General features: G+C 41.2%; 2 protein-coding genes across 3 annotated transcripts in view; one reads left to right on the top strand and one right to left on the bottom strand.

The window, feature by feature from the left end:
* Positions 1 to 5,544: 5,544 nt before the first annotated feature.
* Positions 5,545 to 17,320, bottom strand: part of LOC108103833 (high affinity cGMP-specific 3',5'-cyclic phosphodiesterase 9A) — a 116,266-nt gene continuing 104,490 nt past the window's right edge. For both annotated transcript variants that reach the window (XM_017209520.2, XM_017209521.1), the window contains 4 exons: positions 8,298 to 8,424; positions 7,932 to 8,227; positions 7,374 to 7,812; positions 5,545 to 7,272 (listed from right to left, as the gene is read on the bottom strand). In XM_017209520.2, coding sequence (XP_017065009.1) covers positions 6,052 to 7,272; positions 7,374 to 7,812; positions 7,932 to 8,227; positions 8,298 to 8,424 — 2,083 coding nt within the window. In that variant the 3' untranslated portion in view covers positions 5,545 to 6,051. The remainder of the gene's footprint in view (positions 7,273 to 7,373; positions 7,813 to 7,931; positions 8,228 to 8,297; positions 8,425 to 17,320) is intronic.
* Positions 12,704 to 14,806, top strand: LOC108103836 (endothelin-converting enzyme homolog). Its single transcript, XM_017209525.2, has one exon. The coding sequence runs from the start codon at positions 12,752 to 12,754 to the stop codon at positions 14,711 to 14,713; it is 1,962 nt and encodes a 653-aa protein (XP_017065014.1). The 5' UTR covers positions 12,704 to 12,751; the 3' UTR covers positions 14,714 to 14,806.

The following is a 17,320-nucleotide window of genomic DNA, read 5'->3' on the forward strand; positions in this document are numbered from 1 at the left end:
CTTACTATTTGATCATCGTTAAGAGTTCACCTACTTTCGGGATTTGTGTGTGTACCTTTTTTGCAGTATCTTTCTGTCTTTCTATCTGCGTGAAGAGATATCCTTAAGATATTCATTCTTTGGGCTTGCTTGCACTCTGATTTGTGATCTCTGTTGTCGCTTACAAATTATAACTATTTGTATATATATATATGATTCTATTTGGTATGTGTATGTATATATATATATATCGATTTCCTTTTATTGACATAAAATTTGAAAATATACTATATAGCAATGTGGATGAACCTCTAGGTTTCGCCAGGGTATCTCTCGGGTTGCCCTCTCTCTTTTAGAAAGACTTGCAACGCTTTGGAGAAGAAAACGAAAAAAAAAAAAAACAGTAGTTCCAGTACACTGAAGAGCAAGCAGCCAGGCTTATATTCGTATATATATATAATAGATCTTATGTGTGTGAGTGTGTAAGGGTATTGAAAGAGCATCTAAGCTTCGGCCTGCCGAAGAATGCTGTTCAAGGATCTCTCTCTAACTATCTACCTCTCTCTCACTTCTCGTTTAAAATTTCGCTTCTCTTTTTGTATATTTAAAATTGTAGTCTTTGTATATAATTATTTTTTCTCGTGTGTATTTCTTGGAGTAAAGGCTTTGTCAGTTGATCGTTTAGGAGGGTCACTAGTAATTACACATTAGTTGCGTTTTAGTTTAGTTTGTAGAAGAATCGCTTTTTACCATTGTGTGTACATAGATGGCGGCCAAGGCTTTTCAGGGGTCAAGCAAAAGGGTTTGGGCTTATCTTCTTTTGGGTTATCGATTGCAGGGTGCAGGGTGTGGTCCATTATCGGTGGTTGGATGCCTTGCCTGGACATTCGATTAATCGACAGACAGTGTCAAAGAGTAGTGGTTCTTCAAGAGGCATTTCCTTCTAAAGTTTTTCTTTTTAATTTGTTTTCTTTTATCAAAAACTAATAAGAAAGCAGTTTTTGTTTAAAAACATCAAGTTTTTGAATCAATTGTAAGCATGATCACACTGTTGCACAGCTCTGCCGGTGTGAAAGGTCACACTGGGTAGATTTCGTTCAATGCTGTTTGAAAGATCAAATTTGATTACTAAAAGAAAACACTGTTTTCACCTTTTTAGGAGGAAAGTACTTTGTTCTTCGAACCAACTTTCTCAATGACAAAGCTGCGTTTGTGTACGTGGGCTTGAGGGAGTGTGTGTGTGCAAGTGTGTGTGTGGTAGGTAGGCTTGTGTTTGTGCGGAAACCGTTTAGGAAGTTTATCTTTAGATTTCTAGTTGTTTTGTCGTCGAGTTTGCTCGAGCTTGTAAGTCACGTAGAAAAGTATAAAGTAAGATGCATACGGTTCCTTTTCCGTTTCTAGCGCTTCATTCTATACCATTCCCACTGTCCCGCTTTACTCTCTTTTTTTTTGTTTGTTGTATATTTTTTGTTAGCTGATATTGCTGATCTCGATCTAGATCGGTAAGTCGACAGGTAGTTGTGGTTTAGACCTACGAGATTGTTACATACGTTGAACTGCATACTAAGACTTTTGTATTTGTATCTGTATCTGTGTCCGTGTCGTTGTGTCTGCGTGTGTGAGTGTTTGTGTGTGTGTGTGGGTGTGTGTTTGTTTGTACATATACTGAATCGTAATCGTATTTGGTATCGCTATCGTTATCGTTTTGCACATACATTTATACATAAATATGTAGCTGCAGGGGTTTACTTCTTGAGGAGTTCAAGGGGCAATTGTTTGGGGTTTTAGTCAAGTTGGTCCAAATTGCTCATATCCTTGTCTAAATATTTGATTAGGTACGAACAAGCATTTGTCTTTGGAACTTGTTATCGCTATCCTCGCTATTCGATCATCTATCGGATCTCATCCGATTCGATTAACTTTTATCATTCTTCCAAGTATACATAATATCATTCAACCAACTTTCGGAAGGGGGAAGCATTTAATTGACTGCCAAAAAGTACGCTAAATATTTACGTGATTGCCGAAAAGCGAACAAGAATGCCCCTGCAATGTGGTGTGGCCTAACTTATCGATAACAAAAACAGCGATATCCTAATGTTTTACAAGGTCAGGCAAAGTTTTTGTATAATTTTTTCGAACAACATAGAAAACATTTTAATAAAATCTAGTTATTATCTTAATAGTTGAACCTTTTTTCATAATCTAAATCGGACTTTATATTAAGAAAATGTTTTTTAAATTGAAAATTGTGATTAGACGCCCTTAATATTTTTGATTTTTAAATGGATATTCACCTATTGTCTGCTTTTTATATTTAAAACAAAATATCTTATTAAAATATTTTTAGATGAAATTTAACAAATTTATCATTTTGAAATATTTTTTGAAATATTTGAAAAGGAAAACTTCCTAATATCTTTTCCGATCCATTGCAAGGACATTTCAATTTTCGGCCTGCCAAATTTTCATCATTCTTGTTAGGTTGCTGGCCAAGAAATGGCTTGCTTTTGCGATTTTTAGTTTGGGCTCTGAACTACTTTAGTTTTTTTATGCTTAAAATTGTTTCAATTTGGTTTTCCAGTTTGTCATTTTCATTTATTTTTTTTATTGTTTTTTTGTTTTTTACATTTTGTAAAACACCTAGAGTTCATTTTTTTATGATTTTTTTTGTAGTTGTAGTATCTTTAAGATAAATATTTATGTATATTTTTATATATATTTTAATGTATATGTATAGTTGGTTTTGTTGGAAAGTTCTTTGTTTTGGTTTTAGTTTTTTAGTTTTCCTTTTTTGTTTTTTTTTCTTTTTGTTGATTTTGTTTAAATTCAAGTTTTAGTCTTTATGTTTTGTCATTCAAACAAGGGAAGTTGGTGGCATGAACAATATATATATATATATATATAAAACGCTGTGATCAGAGGGGGAGAAGACAGGAGTTTTCCTGGGAAATCTCACCCGCACACAGCTGCAATGCAGTACAGTAGTTGTAGTTGTTATAGTTGTAGTTTTTGTAGTTGTTGTAGTATTATAAGGCAACAAATCAATTTGATGTGTTAGCTAATTTAAAGTGTGGTTTTTATTTAGGTTTTCGAGTTCTTACATCTAAGAGTTTTAGCCATCAAGGGTGTTTAGGTTTTAGGTTTTAGGTTTTCGGTTTTTCCTTTAATCTGATAATCATTTTCCATTTCGCTAGTTGATCCTGGGTGCATACCCTGCCTGTCTGTCTGTGAGATGTATGCTCGTATATGTAAGTGTCCTGCTCAGTCTAACACTTCTCAGGAACACTAACAGAAAACTGTTTAAGGTAAGGGAGGGAAAGGGGAAAAGGGTACTGGAAGGTACACACATACATATACACGAATACATTTCGATAAACTTATAATTAGGCAGCTAGTTTCGAAATCTAACTACAGAAAACACACACAACGAGCGGAATGGAGTAGGCGGGTAGACCACCACCACACGCAGAGAATTACTTAGTTGGGTATACACCGATCTGGTTTATGTATATATATATATATATATAACTTACGCACTACAACAAACGTACACACAACTTAGAGAGAAAATGACACGTACACATCTAGGCAAGTATCTAGGTATATATGTATCTCAATACATATATATATATATATATATACTGCAGCTTGCAATTACAATGCACAATTAGTTTTAGTTAAGAGTATTTGCTGCGATTTGCTAGACATTCAAATTTACACCGAATAAATTGTCATCTTAACTCGATTTTATCATTTTCTTCTTCATCGAATTGAACGCTCAATTAGAACGTACGCTTAATTACACACATTCAAAAAAATTTTATAACTCTTTAGCTGTATTTGTATCTGTTTTTGTATCTTTATCTGTTTTTGTATCTTTATCTGTATCCAAGGGCCAGCTTGGTCTTGCCTCATATACATATATATATATAACTTGATTAGTTGCTGCTTCTCTCTTCTATTTTCTCTCCGTGTAATCATATCGTATCATATCGTTTCGTAATTGAATCAAAGTTTCGCCTGCGCCAATCAAAGTTTGCCCTGCAAAGTATGCTATCATTTTGGAGTATGCCTGCCTGCCTGTGTGTGTGTGTGTGTGTGTGCGTGTGTTTGTTTGTATTTAGCTATATTTAACATAATTACATACAGAAATTTACATTGATCATAATTAACTTGGGTTTTTCTTTTTACTCATATTTTCTGCATTTTGCATCTGGGATATGTGAATGCGCAGAGTTGGCCTCAAATCGTTTCGTTTATCGTTTTATCGAATGCAAATTGATATTTAGTTTTTCTCTCATTCGACGGGGATCATCCCTTAGGATTTTCTCATTTTCAAAACCTACACGCCCCCCCTCTCCCACCATCGACCAAACGTTTTTAGCAGCTGCGAGTTGGGCCAGTCGGAAAAATCGTGCATAATCGAAAAGAATTGCAGCTCCCACAGTGCCTTCTAATTAATTTGCTGCCATCAGCTAGCGGCGGCGGCATCATCATCAGCAACAACACCCAGCCCCAGCAGCAACAGCAGCATGCAACATCAACAGCTGCGGCTGCCAAATCCAATTGACTGGCCATGGACGTTGCTCTTGCGGGCATCCCGCTGCAACGACTTTTCTCCCACGTGGAAAAATCGCAACCATTGAATGCAACAACAAAAAAAAAAAGAGCACAAAATACAAACCCAAAAAATGGTAAAACCAAAAAAAAAAAAAAAAACGATAACAGGGAAAATGGCAAGCAACGAGCTACAAGCAAATGGAATTAGGCGACTGGGAGCGCGAATCTACATGGAAATAAACGTGCCACACGACTGGGTCCCTGTTGCATATATGTATGCAACATTGGACGACGAAATGGACGAAATTTGTTTTGCGTAATTAGACGTGAATTTCGCATGAGAATTTCGAAACCGAAGGCCAATGCGCGCGCCAACGTGCCTGTTTTCCTGGACTGGACATTCGTGACATTCAAATCGCATTTGGTTTCGTTGCACGCCAAGTTGCACGGAAATTGATGCTGGCTGGCTGAATCCTGCAGCATTTTACGAGGGAAGTCCTTATGCTAGGTAGGAGGTAAAGCAGAAATAGATTTTCTTGGTATGCAGGGAATGTGGCTTATTGACAAAGTGAATTCTTTGGAAATTTTTAAGTTCCTACATAGATGGATGCTTTTCTCAGGAAAATTCTGTGATATTTATCATTTTAAATGGTTGTTTGGAATGCAAAAAGGAAGGGAAAACATTGTGGTTTTCTAAAAAAATAAAGATTGCCATTGAAATGTTTTCAAAACTGCGTTAAAATATGGAAAAAAGCATGAAAAAGTATGGTAAATCCCAGCTCGTTGCTTATTTTTGTTTTTGAACTTGAAAAATAAATCCTTCTAAGTATGATGCATATACGTATATATTTGTGTGTGGTATGCGTGTGTACATAAATAAAAATACTTAAAAGGTAAACCAAGGGACAAAATAATAATAATAATAATAATAATAATAATAATAATAATAATAATAATAATAATAATAATGATTAAAAAAAAAAAACAAAACAAGAGAGAGTAAAATCTGTGGAAACTTAAACTAAATAGTTACGGACTAAGCTTAAACTTAAACTAGCGCGCGAAAAACGAAAAAATTAACGAAAGCCAACCCCGAGCTGCTGCTTACAGTAGAGGTGAGGAAAAGGGTGAGAGGAGGAGTGTGGAGAGGATAGCATTTTCTGCCCTTTCCCCTACCGCTTAGACATTTTCCGGTTCTGGTAATTTGCGTTCGCAGCAATGGCAGACGAGGGCGTTCAAACGTTGGCCAATTGCCGACCACACGGTCATCGACATGGAGGATACCTCGCAGCTGGACGAGGCGTCTTGTTGCTGCTGCTGCTGCTGATGATGATGATGATGATGCTGTTGCAGCTGGCGGTGCTCCTCATCGCCCTCATCATCGTCATCCTCGTCCTGCTCATCTTCCCCGTCGACGTCTTCATCGCGGCCATAACCCTTGCCAATGGCTGCTGCTCCTCTTCCTCCTGCTCGTCCTACTGCAGAATCCTCCCTGGTGCTCCCCTGTTGTCAAATCTTTGGGCCCGCCTCTGACGAGGATCCGCTGGCCAGACCTATTTCCACGCTCAAACTGGGCGGTACTCGCTGGGCGGTAACCTCTAATCCGCCGACTAATCCTGCGGTCCCAATGCCACCCGCACTCTGGAGCGTATTGTTGCTGGGATGGCGACTGCTGTCGTTGGAGGAATAACGCATCATGCCAGGAACATCCAGGCTGTAGGCGCGATGGCGCTGATGGGCGTCATTTCCGGTGGTCAAGGTGGTCACAGTACCACCGCCGCTTCCACCTCCTCCTCCAGATTCACCCTTTGCGGGAGATCCCGAACTGTTGGTGATGGTGCAGCACATGCCCGGCTTAATGGCACCTCCTGCACCTCCGGCACCGTCCTGATTTTCACCCAAGCCATTGGCATTGTTGTTAGCCCGTCCTGAACTGGAATTGGAACCGGGACAGGGACTACTACGTGTGCTGCCGAAACGCTTGTTGCCCTTATCGAAGCTGAAGCTAAAGTAATCTGAGAACTGGCGCAGTCTCGATTTCCAGGAACTGCCACCGGCCGAGGGTCCTGCGGCTCCTCCAGAGCCCGATCCTCCAGGTATTCCGGAACCAGCGCGGCCACCGCTACTGGCACTGCTACGTGTACTGCCATTACTGGGCAGGATTTGTTCGGTAACCACCAGGGGCGGCGATATATTGCCATTCGATGAAGTAGCCAATGGCATCGATGGAATGGTCAGTGGGATTTTCTTCTCCTCCTTGCCATTGCCATCGGCCTCACCCTCTGAATCCGCCTCGGTGCGGGCCAATAGCTCTTTCAGTTGACATCCAACTGGATGGTTTGTATTGGCATTGGTGTCTTGGGGAATTCCAACCACTGCTGGACCACCACCGCCGGTGGTTTCCATGCTACTGCGATTGTGACGTCCATAGAAAACATTGCTGTCCGAGATCACTTGTGGCAATCCATCCGACAGGCGGCGATTATTCCCGGCACTGCTATACTGATCCAAGCTGACCGCTCGATTGTTGCCAAAGTGACAGCGATTGTGATAGCCATGGATGTTGCCATAGGAGTTACGGATACGTTGGCCACCGCCACTGCTGCACAGTTCACCGATCATCGAGGGACGCTTCTCGCGTGAGGATTTCCTCGATGTGGAGTGCGAAGACTTGCTACGATTGCTGCTGCCCTCGGTGTCCACTTTGAACTTGGATGTCTTCTCGGCCACCTGGAAAGATAGAGGATTAAAAGGTGGTGTTATGAGAGGTTATATAATCGAGATGGAATGAGTTTTCGGGGTAAACAAGTTCTCCTTATGGTCATACTTACATCCACTTCGGTGGCCGTTTCCGAATCACCGCTCTCACTGCCCTCTGGTAAATCATGGAGCTCCGCTGCCATACCGCCGGGCTCATCTACGGATGTCCTCGAGGCGGACTTTTGCGATGGAATGCTGCGCCGTGACTTAACACTGATCCCGGACCCGGAGCGTGGCATTTGTGGTGAAACGCTTCCGGCTGTATTATTACCACCACCGCCGGAACCGGAACAGCCAGTGCCTCCTGTTCCACCGCCACCGCCACTGCCACCGCCAGAGCCCTGTGAATTGCCCTGGGCCTTGTCCAAGTTCAATTTATCGCTGGCCGCTCCCGGTGTGCTGACCATAGCCGCATTGGAGTCGATGGTACCGCTGTTGCTGTCCGACGTGGCCGATGTATTGCTGTCGGCCACCGATTTGCGAGTCTTTGTCTGGGCATCGTTGAGGCGCCTGAGTTTGTATAAAAAGGAAATGGATTACATAATGAAAGTATGGAAAGATTCCTTAGATTTATGGAATTGGAAATCCTCCTTGAAGATATATAATGCATATGACAGACTATTAATTACCTGTAATACTCCAAAGCAATGCGAACGGGTATGATGATGAGGTCGGTGAGCTCTGGCACCAGTTCGCCCAATGCCTCGAAAAGTGGCAGGAGAACGAGTCCAATGAAACGGACTTGGGAGCCCGGCTTGCTAACCTTGTCCGGATCCATGAAAGGCGTCACCGGCAAACCCTCGGACTTTTCAGCAGCACTCTGGGCAAAGAATTCCTGAAGCAGGCGATCCAGCCAGGGTTCAGCCACGTCCATGGGTCGTGCCTCGTTCGAGATGTCTGCCACCTTGATCAGGATCATGCAGAGCTGACAAAAAAGGAAGGAATCCAAAGGGGATTAGCTATATGCCTTTGATATGGATCTCTCGCTGGCATACCAGATTGATGTGAGCACGGTTGCTATAGTCGAAAACGGGCGTTATCTCCATGAACTGGGTGAGGATCTCATTGTGACGGGCCATGTCAGTGGCCAAAATGCAGCGAATAATGCCCTCGCGAATGTTGCTGCAAACACAAAAAAAAGGATAAAGATCAGAATGATATATTATATATATATATATATATATATATATTTTATAAAATTTCTGAAAATCAAAATGAGTATTCGACAGATTTTTGATTGATTTTGAACTATTAGTTCAGAAAGATCAGATATCTTGACCCTTATTTTAACCTCTTTTGACAAGAAAGCAGCTTTTTCATAAGAAAGCAAAGCTTATTTGTATTTTCTAAAAGCAGTTCGGATGCAATTTTAATTAGGAGCTCATCGATGTATAGCATTTCATCTTTGGAAAATTAGCCAAGTTATGGCCAAAATACTTTAATTTTCGAGGAGAAAATCGTGACTGACTGAATTTAACATTTTCCATAAGGGGTACCAGATTTTTAGCTGTGAATGCAGTTTTCATGGAAATGAAGTATGGCATTCCTTATTCGAACCATTAGTGGGGCTTAGCTGTGAAGAAAATACTGTCATTTTTGTGGGAAAATGAGGAGAACCCCAAATTAGGATTTTTGATCAAAAATGTTGGCGAAAAATGGCAGAAATTTGAAATTTTAAAGTGTGATTGCAGTTCGACTGGAATTTTAATTACGAGTTCAGGGATGAATTAGATTTTTGGCCTTTTGGTAGCTAAAATTCTGATAATTTTTGATGAATAATCAGGATTACGACTTTTCAGCGTATGACTAAAATGAGGAAAAAGGAGTCTTTATTTGCATTCGTTCTAAGGTGCTTGATTACATCCAATCAATTGTGCAGAAAGACTTGAAAACAGATTTTCAGACAAAAAAAACTGAAAAGTTGAACGAATAATGAAAACTCACTGCCTTGGAGTGCATCTTAATTTCGAGCATTTCTCCCCCGGAATCAAGTTGTAACAATTTGGAAAAGTTCTACCCTTTTGTTTTTGCTGAAAATTGGTTTGCCCGCCGGCGGACGGAAAACTCTTCAACTGGAGTCGAGATTGCGCTTTCCCAGGCAACCCCTTTCTCCCCTCCCCCCCACTCCAGAAAAAGATGAGGTGGCTCCTCTCTCACTCTGGTGTGGGGCAACGGAAAGTGTTTACGGGGGAAAACAAGGCCAATGAGAAGTGCTTTTCCACCGGAAAAACAGGCCCAGAGACTGACAAATGCAGCGCGTAAAATATCAAATTGCATTTCGTTTTATTTGAAATTGAGGCAGCCAAGACAAGAGTGTCGGGTGCAGCGAAAGGAAGCAGGGGGAGAGCGGGAAAAGCGAAAAGGAAAAGCGTGCTGGAAATTGAATTTTTCGTGTCAGACTACATTGACGTGGAAACTCCAAACTCCTGGTGGAGAAAATTCAACACTTGCACCTGCCGCATTTAAAGTGCAAATAGAGCAGCGCCGCGTCTGTCGTCTGTCATGACTCCATACTATACAGGAGTATATAGTATATAGTATACGAGTATATATATTTTTATTATTTCCCAATGGAGGCGACATCAAGCGGATTAAGGCAACATTTTGCACAGGGAATTCCGCTGAAAATTGAATGGAAAATTGCAACTCCCATCAATAACTAAACGATTTCTGACATTTTGACGGCTTCAGGTGGCCGCTAAACTGAGTTCTCGGAAATGAAATTAGAGACTCTGATAGTGGCATTACAAATATAAAAGGTTAACTAAAGGATGGTTAAAAATGAAAAGGAATTCATTTCACCATTTAGCTGTCTGGGATTTGGTTTGATAGTAAAGAAAGAAAAGCGAGTGAAAATCGAATTGTAACGCTTTTGGTTTGACTTTTAGTTTTAATCTTGCAGAAGCTAAATTAGACTCTGGAATTCCTAAACCAACTGGTTTAAAAAGGAATGTTTAGATCAAGGTCTTACGTCTTATAATTCAATCTGAAAATCAGCAAAAGTGTTGAAGAAAATCAAGCTGGCTGGCAGGGCAGGTTTTCTTTGGCCCCAAAAATCACTTCAATTAAAGTGTGGCAAGTGCAGTGATTAACCATTGCTGGCTTTAGCCGACTGCCACAGAAGCGGCAAACTCCTTTTGCCTCTTTCGTCATGATGCCATCATGATGATGATGAATTGTGAACAGAGAAAATGGTAAATGGAAAATAGGGAAATGGCAAGGCAAGGCAAGAGGACTACTGCCAGATGAGCAAAAGTTTTTGTGCCGACGAAAAACGGCAACTATTATGCGCTAATTATGACTAAATAATTGCATGAAATGCGCTGAGCGCCAGCCAAAACTCAGCTCGAAACTAATTTGCAAAGCGTCGAGTGCCGAATCTGCCGCCAGCAGATCCTTTGCCTAGCAGACTAATACACTGGGAGAAAATTTAGGATATTTTATAGAATTTTCTAGGTTTATTTTTACAAAATATTTTGGTAAATGAAAGATTTTTGAGGAATTTTTTCATATTTTTAATATTTGAAAAGGGAAAACTAAAATGTGGAGAAGCTATGAAAATATTTTAGTGCTTTCTGTAGAATTTTCTTAGCTTTTCCCTCATATTTTTAAAGAAAATTTTAAGTAATTTCTATTTAAAAGTAAAACTCAAAGAAAATCCTTTACTTTTTTTTAGTGTCTTTTCCAGTTTTTTAGCCTCTGTCGCTTCCGTTCTCTTTGATGATTTATTTTTGGTTCAAGTGAAGAGCAGCAGCAGCTGGTTTTCAAGTTTTTCCAAGACCAACCGCCCCGCCCTCTTTTTAGATTTACCGCCCACATTCGCATATCCTTCATCAGTTTGTTTGTTGAATTTTAATTGAATTTTCATTTTTTGATTCGCAGCCACAGAACCGAACTTCGAACTTCGAATCTATGATAGTTCTGATATAGTTTACATAGTTTACTTACTTACTAGCAGTACTTAATAGTTATAAACAAATGAGAGGAAGACGAAGATAAAAGTCCAATTAGGTGAAAAGGAAAGTTGCAAAGCACTAAATGGGAAAACCTATTTTCCACTCAGTAGCCCCTCTTTTGCAATTTGTAAATGCCTGGCTATTGCCTAATTGCAATGGGATTTCGAGACTGACCAAATAGTATGTGGCAACTAAGCGAAGGTTTTTCCTTAAAGGGAAAACATTTTCCAAAGAAGAGTTTGGGGTTTGTAAGTAAATGCAAATGCTCAGCAAGAAAGTTTTCTGTGAAATATCAAACTCCACTAAGATTAAAAGTAGCTAAGAACTAATAGTGATTAGTAGCTTAGTTTTGCCGGTGTCTGAAATCAAAGTTGTTTAAATTCTTGAATTTTTGCACAATTCAAATCGAACTTGTAATCAATTGAGTAACATAGGTAGTAGGTAGTAGCTCTGTCTCTTTCTTCTTCCTCTGGTCTTCCCTTTCATTCGTTTCCGTGGCATTCTATCTCCTTTTCAGGCAGTGTAAACTTGACTCTCAACATTATTAAAATCGCAATCGCAAAGAGCTTTGCTCACAGTCGCGTACGGTTGGGGCATTACACTGAGAACTATTAAGTATGAAGAAGTTGTTTTTAACAAAAATTATATCAAAAATGAAAAATTAGAAGATATTTAAAGAATGAATATGGATTAAGGTGGGAAAATGTCTTAAGGCTAACTCAAACAGCCAGCTTTGAGGCTCATCTCAGCTTATTCCCACTAAAGAAATCCACAAGATTTGAAACTTAAAGTTTCCTCTGCTAGTTTCTCCCAGTGTATTCTCAGTTTGACTGTGTGCGAAGGGCAAATCATTGAAGGTGGTCGGCTAATTTGGTTTTGCATGGCAAAGTGAGTGAATGCTACGGACGACGAGGGACAGAAGGGGGGCGGGCGAAAGGTAGAGGGGAAGATGATTAATTGATTACGCGTGGGCCCTGATTTAACGGTAAATCCTAAAGCCCAGTGACTTTCGAGAATCGGGCGTAAAATCGGGGAGCCTCTTATCTCCGGTTTCATCTTAATGATTTGGCCTTGCGACGAGCTCATTTACTAAACACGTTTTTCGTTTCCATTGAGGTGGAAATTAAAGTTGCTCTTAGTTAGTCTCGATGTTTAAATATTTGTCATTCGAGACTAAAGTTAGTAAGTCATGAGGATAAGAGGATGACAGATGACAGAAGGCAGAATGCTTTCCTAATCCTTCAACTTGAAATACTTTCATTTCGGATCAAATAAAATCATATTGCAATGGATTTAAGTTAACTTTTAAATCGCCCCTCGCTAAACTGACTGCGACGGAATCGCGTTGAATGTCAGGCGCGGTTATCTATCGTTGGCTTATCAGCAGCCCCGGACTTGGATGCGGACTAGAACTTGGACTTCAGAGAGAGCGTCTCTCAGAGAGGCGAGTCAGTAAACAAACGTCGCTGTAACTGGAAAGTGAGCTTGGAGGCATGGAGCTACCAACGATGATCATCGGATTGGGTGTAATCCTGCTGCTGCTACAGCTCAGTGGATCAGTGAGATCTCAAGACTGTGCCAGGTTACTGGAGAACGACATGGACCTGGAGGAGGCGGCGTGTGAGAATTTCTACCAGCATGCCTGTGGCAATTGGTATGCCAGCACTATGCAAAGGAATCTGGGAGCCCACGATATGCGGACCAAGTGGGTGGCCTCACTAAAGCTCCATCTAATCCATCACCTCGAGACGAGCTCAGCGCAGCACGAATCCGCCGGACAATTGGCCACATTTTATAATAGCTGCCTGTCGAGTGGCCAGTCTGTGAGAGCCTATACAGATGCCATGGCCCGCAGTGGTGCCAACTTTCCGCTGCTGGCCAATAAGGATAATGGTAGTGGTAGTCCCTTCGATTGGGTTCTGGCCAATGCCGCCCTGCGAACCTACGGGGCTCAGGGTCTGTGGAGGCTCTTGGTCCAGGACAATTGGCAATCGGCGGATCAGAGAATCTTCTACATCCTACCACCCACATTTGATCTGCTGGGCAATGATGGCAATGAGATGAATGAGTTTTTCTATGAGCGGTATCTAAAGGGTTTGCTCTTGGAATTGGGTGTACGAGTGCGTAAGGCTGCCCTTTTGGCCAAGCAAATCGTTGGATTCGAGAAGAGTCTGCAAATACTGCGGCCCAATGATGTGGAGCAGACATTGGTGTTGAGGAAGCCACAAAGTCTAAGGGATTTGGAGCAGCAGCTGCCGGGATTGGAGCTGAAGAGGTACTTTGAGACCATACTCCAGGGACTCGATTGGGATCCATCCAGCCTGTTGCTAGTAGCTGACTTGGATTATCTGCATGGCTTAAGGAGATTACTGGCCAGGGATACGACGGATCCAATGATTCTATCCACTTGGTTACTCCTCCAGTTGCCAGCCCACTTCGAATTGCGATTGCATGACGATGAAAAGTTGAGCAGCCAGCGGGATCATTGCCTGGAGCAGTTGAGGAAACTAATGCCAGGCCAACTGGGACGCCTGCAGATGCAATTGGTTTTGGGCGAGAACTATCAGGATGTCTACGATACGTCCATCCAACAGATAGCTGTACTCTTTAGGGATCTCAAACACCAATTCGAGGTGGTTCTGAATGAGACGGAGGTCTTTGAGGATAATGTCGAGACGAGAAATTTGGCTCGGGATAAGTTGCGGGCAATGCGTTTGCTAACGCCACGTCTCCAGGAGCCGGGAACGAATCCTGCAGGAGGACAACCGCCCACTTTGGGTGGTAATTGTGATGAGAATCTAATGCAGCTGTCCCTCAATCAGGCCAAATTGGAATTTCGACAGGTGTTCGGAGAACCAGTGACGTCTGTGCCAGCGGATCCACTATCCGTGAATGCCTACTATCGCCTCAAGTTGAATCGGATTGAATTGCCGTTGGGTCTGATGGCCACGCCCCTTGTCGTCCAACAACAGTGCTCGAAGGTGGACGAAACGATGGCCAAATTGGCCGCCGGTTTGGGTTATATCCTGGCCCACGAAATGGTCCATGCCTTCGACTATGATGGCATTAATTACGATGCCAATGGCCAGCTGGCCAATGGACAATGGCCAGCCAGGGCCATTATACGTTTTGGCCTGCGTGCCGGTTGTTATCTGAGTGGACGGTACAGTAATGCCACGCTAACTATCAACGAGAATATAGCCGATAGCGAAGGTCTACGTTTGGCTCTCGACACGTATCGTCGACGGAATGTTACCAATCACAGTCTGCGGACATTCTTTGTGACCTTTGCCCAGAATTGGTGTGGAACGGCAGCGGCGTCTGCTTTGGGCCAACATGCCGGACACGGCGAAAGGGTTAACAATGTTCTTGGCAATCTGCCGGAATTTGGAGAGACCTTCCAGTGCACGACCACCAGTCGGATGAATCCCGTCGACAAGTGTAGGATTTGGTGATGGGTTCCCACCCAAGGCCCATCTAACTATTTGTATGTTTGTGTTGTGAAAACTATTTGAGTTGGTAATAAATTAGACAAATTAGCGCGGAAATTCGAAAGGAAAAACACTGAGGGAAAATGCTGTTTTCCTTTATGTTTATGTTGGGGAAGATGATAATTCTGCTTTCAAGTTTAAAACTTGGTTTGAGTGTATTTTCTGTTCGTTTTCTTATTAAATGAAATTTTGCCATGGAAAGCGGCAAAGGTTAAGCTAAACGCTAAGGTTTTTGATAAGGAAATTCGATTTTCTAATCAATTTAGTTGTTAATATTTCGAATTTATAGTATCAAAATCAAGCAAAAACTTTATTATCTCTACAATTTATTAGCCTGCTTATGGGAAATTCGGTTTATACTTGAATTGTTATCTGAAAAAATGCCTTTAACTACCACAATATGATTGGCTTTTCACTAGCTGGTTTTGTATTTTCACTTTTTACGAAGTGTTTTCCCTTTTTTCCCTTTTCCCCTCCCTCTGGGAAAATCAAACAAGTTAAGCTTTTTATTTTGTATTCTTCGTGAAATTGGAGTTTCGTTGCAATCAAATAAAATCCAACCGCGTTTTACACGGCTTGTTGTTGTTTGTTATGGCCACGCCCACAGCCACATCATCTGTGACGCCCACATTAACACTCGTACACAGGCGAAAGTGAAGAAGAAGAATGTAACCACAATTTATATATATGTATATATATCTGATATCGGAGATTCTGTTGAGCAGAATGTATGTAGGAAAAAATAGTGGAAAAATCAAGGTTTTACTGTGTTTATGGTAGAGGATTTTCCAAACAAAAAAGAAGGGAAAATCAACCAGAGTGCCAAATGAAAGGATAAACCGGGAGTTTAGCAAGTGGAAAGCGGAAAAATACAGCAGTTTTGGGCTCAATTAAGTCATTGGGATCAGGTTACTATAGCTTTATGTTTGTAGTTGGGAAAAATCGAATTTAATTAGCAATTTAGTTCGATTTTGGGGGTGTAAAAATCTTAAAATTGCGAATAAGAAAGCTAAAAATATTGCATTTCCCTTTAAGAAAGCTTTCTAATTTCCCCAAATTAGTTTGTTACACAAATTAGAAAGAAAGGCATGCCTTTTAGGGAAAAACTTAACTTAAATGGAACAGCTCTCGGGAAAGTTTCCCTATGTCTTAAGTTTACTATATTTGTCTAACTTCTCAGCATTTATGAACAAGAACAGCATTTATTTATTAACATTAATTATCGAACTTATTGGGGCAAGCTGTCAACAGTGACTGCAAGGGTAAACTATTTCCATTTTCGTTAGCCTGAAATGCCTGTTGTTTGTTATCGAAGACGGAGACGAAGGCGGAGACTGCGACGGAGACTGAGACGACTGCGACTCGAAATGAAATAACAATATTTGCTTATTTAGTTGGTTGTTACACGAACAATGCCACAAATTTATGCACATGCCACGTCCAATTGTCTGGCAATAATCATGCTTAATAATCGCAATGACAAAGCGGTGGCTGGTCTTAGGAACTCAGGAATGCTGCCGACAAGACGACACCATTTTCCCACTAGCATTTTCCGATCCGAGTTGATGATGTTTTGATGATGATTATGATGCTGATGCCTGGCATATTGTGTGCATTTTGCCGACAAGTTTTGCCATCAAAAACTCCCAAAAGTATCCAATAGTTTATGCACACAGACAAGCACATTCACACACACACACACACAGTTATAAACTTGCAAAAGGAAAATCAACGCGCGGGGGGTGGTTCGGGTGGTTTAGTTGGTATGTTGTCAAGGGCGCGACTTTCCGTTGATTGCGTTTCTTGTTCATAATGAAGGTTGTCATCGGGACAACGACTACGACTACGACGACTGCGACTGCGACTACGAAGATGATGATGATGAAGCTGCTCCCAGCCTCCGATTTTCCATTTGCCATTTCCCATTTTCCCCATTCCTCATTCCTCACGATTTTCCACACTTTTCCCCCTACTCCCCCCTTCACCCACGCACACATCCGCAAGTCAAAGTCGAGAAAAGCATTTCGCCAGCTAATCCACTTAATTAGTGTTTGTGGAATATTTTCCAATATAAAATGCATGCAATGAATGCAGCAAAAACAACAACATAGAAAAAAAATGTTCGCAGAATAAATGAAATTGCGAGAAAAGCCGTTGGTGTGGGGTGGGCGAATCGGGGGAGGGGGATTTGTTGGAAAAAAATGCTGTTTAAAATGAACGAGGGGGGGGAAAGCCAGTCAGGCGGGGGTCAGTTAAGCGCGGAAAAAGCTTCGCTAAGCCATCAAATAGCTTTATTATATAAAACGTATAATCCGGGGAAAAGCAAACTTCACGCTGCTTTCCCCAGCATTTTCATTAGTTAATCGAACCTAGTTAAAGGCGATTTTATATAATAACTTAAGAAGAAAGCATGATGCGGGAAAACTTGATAAGATAGCGCTGAGGTTTTCTGCTGATGAAATTGAATTTTCCTTTCGTTTTCTTTTCGATTTTTTCAATTTCTAACAATAACTCCTCGAAAAGCCACAGATTAAGTAAATTTGTTTATCGATAACGATAAAATTACAAATA

Source organism: Drosophila eugracilis, unplaced genomic scaffold, assembly GCF_018153835.1.
Source record: "Drosophila eugracilis isolate 14026-0451.02 unplaced genomic scaffold, ASM1815383v1 contig_408, whole genome shotgun sequence".
Taxonomy (NCBI): domain Eukaryota; kingdom Metazoa; phylum Arthropoda; class Insecta; order Diptera; family Drosophilidae; genus Drosophila; species Drosophila eugracilis.

Coding starts and splice junctions, on each gene's coding strand:
- LOC108103836 (XM_017209525.2), top strand. CDS start 12,752: ATGGAGCTACCAACGATGATCATCGGATTGGGTGTAATCCTGCTGCTG.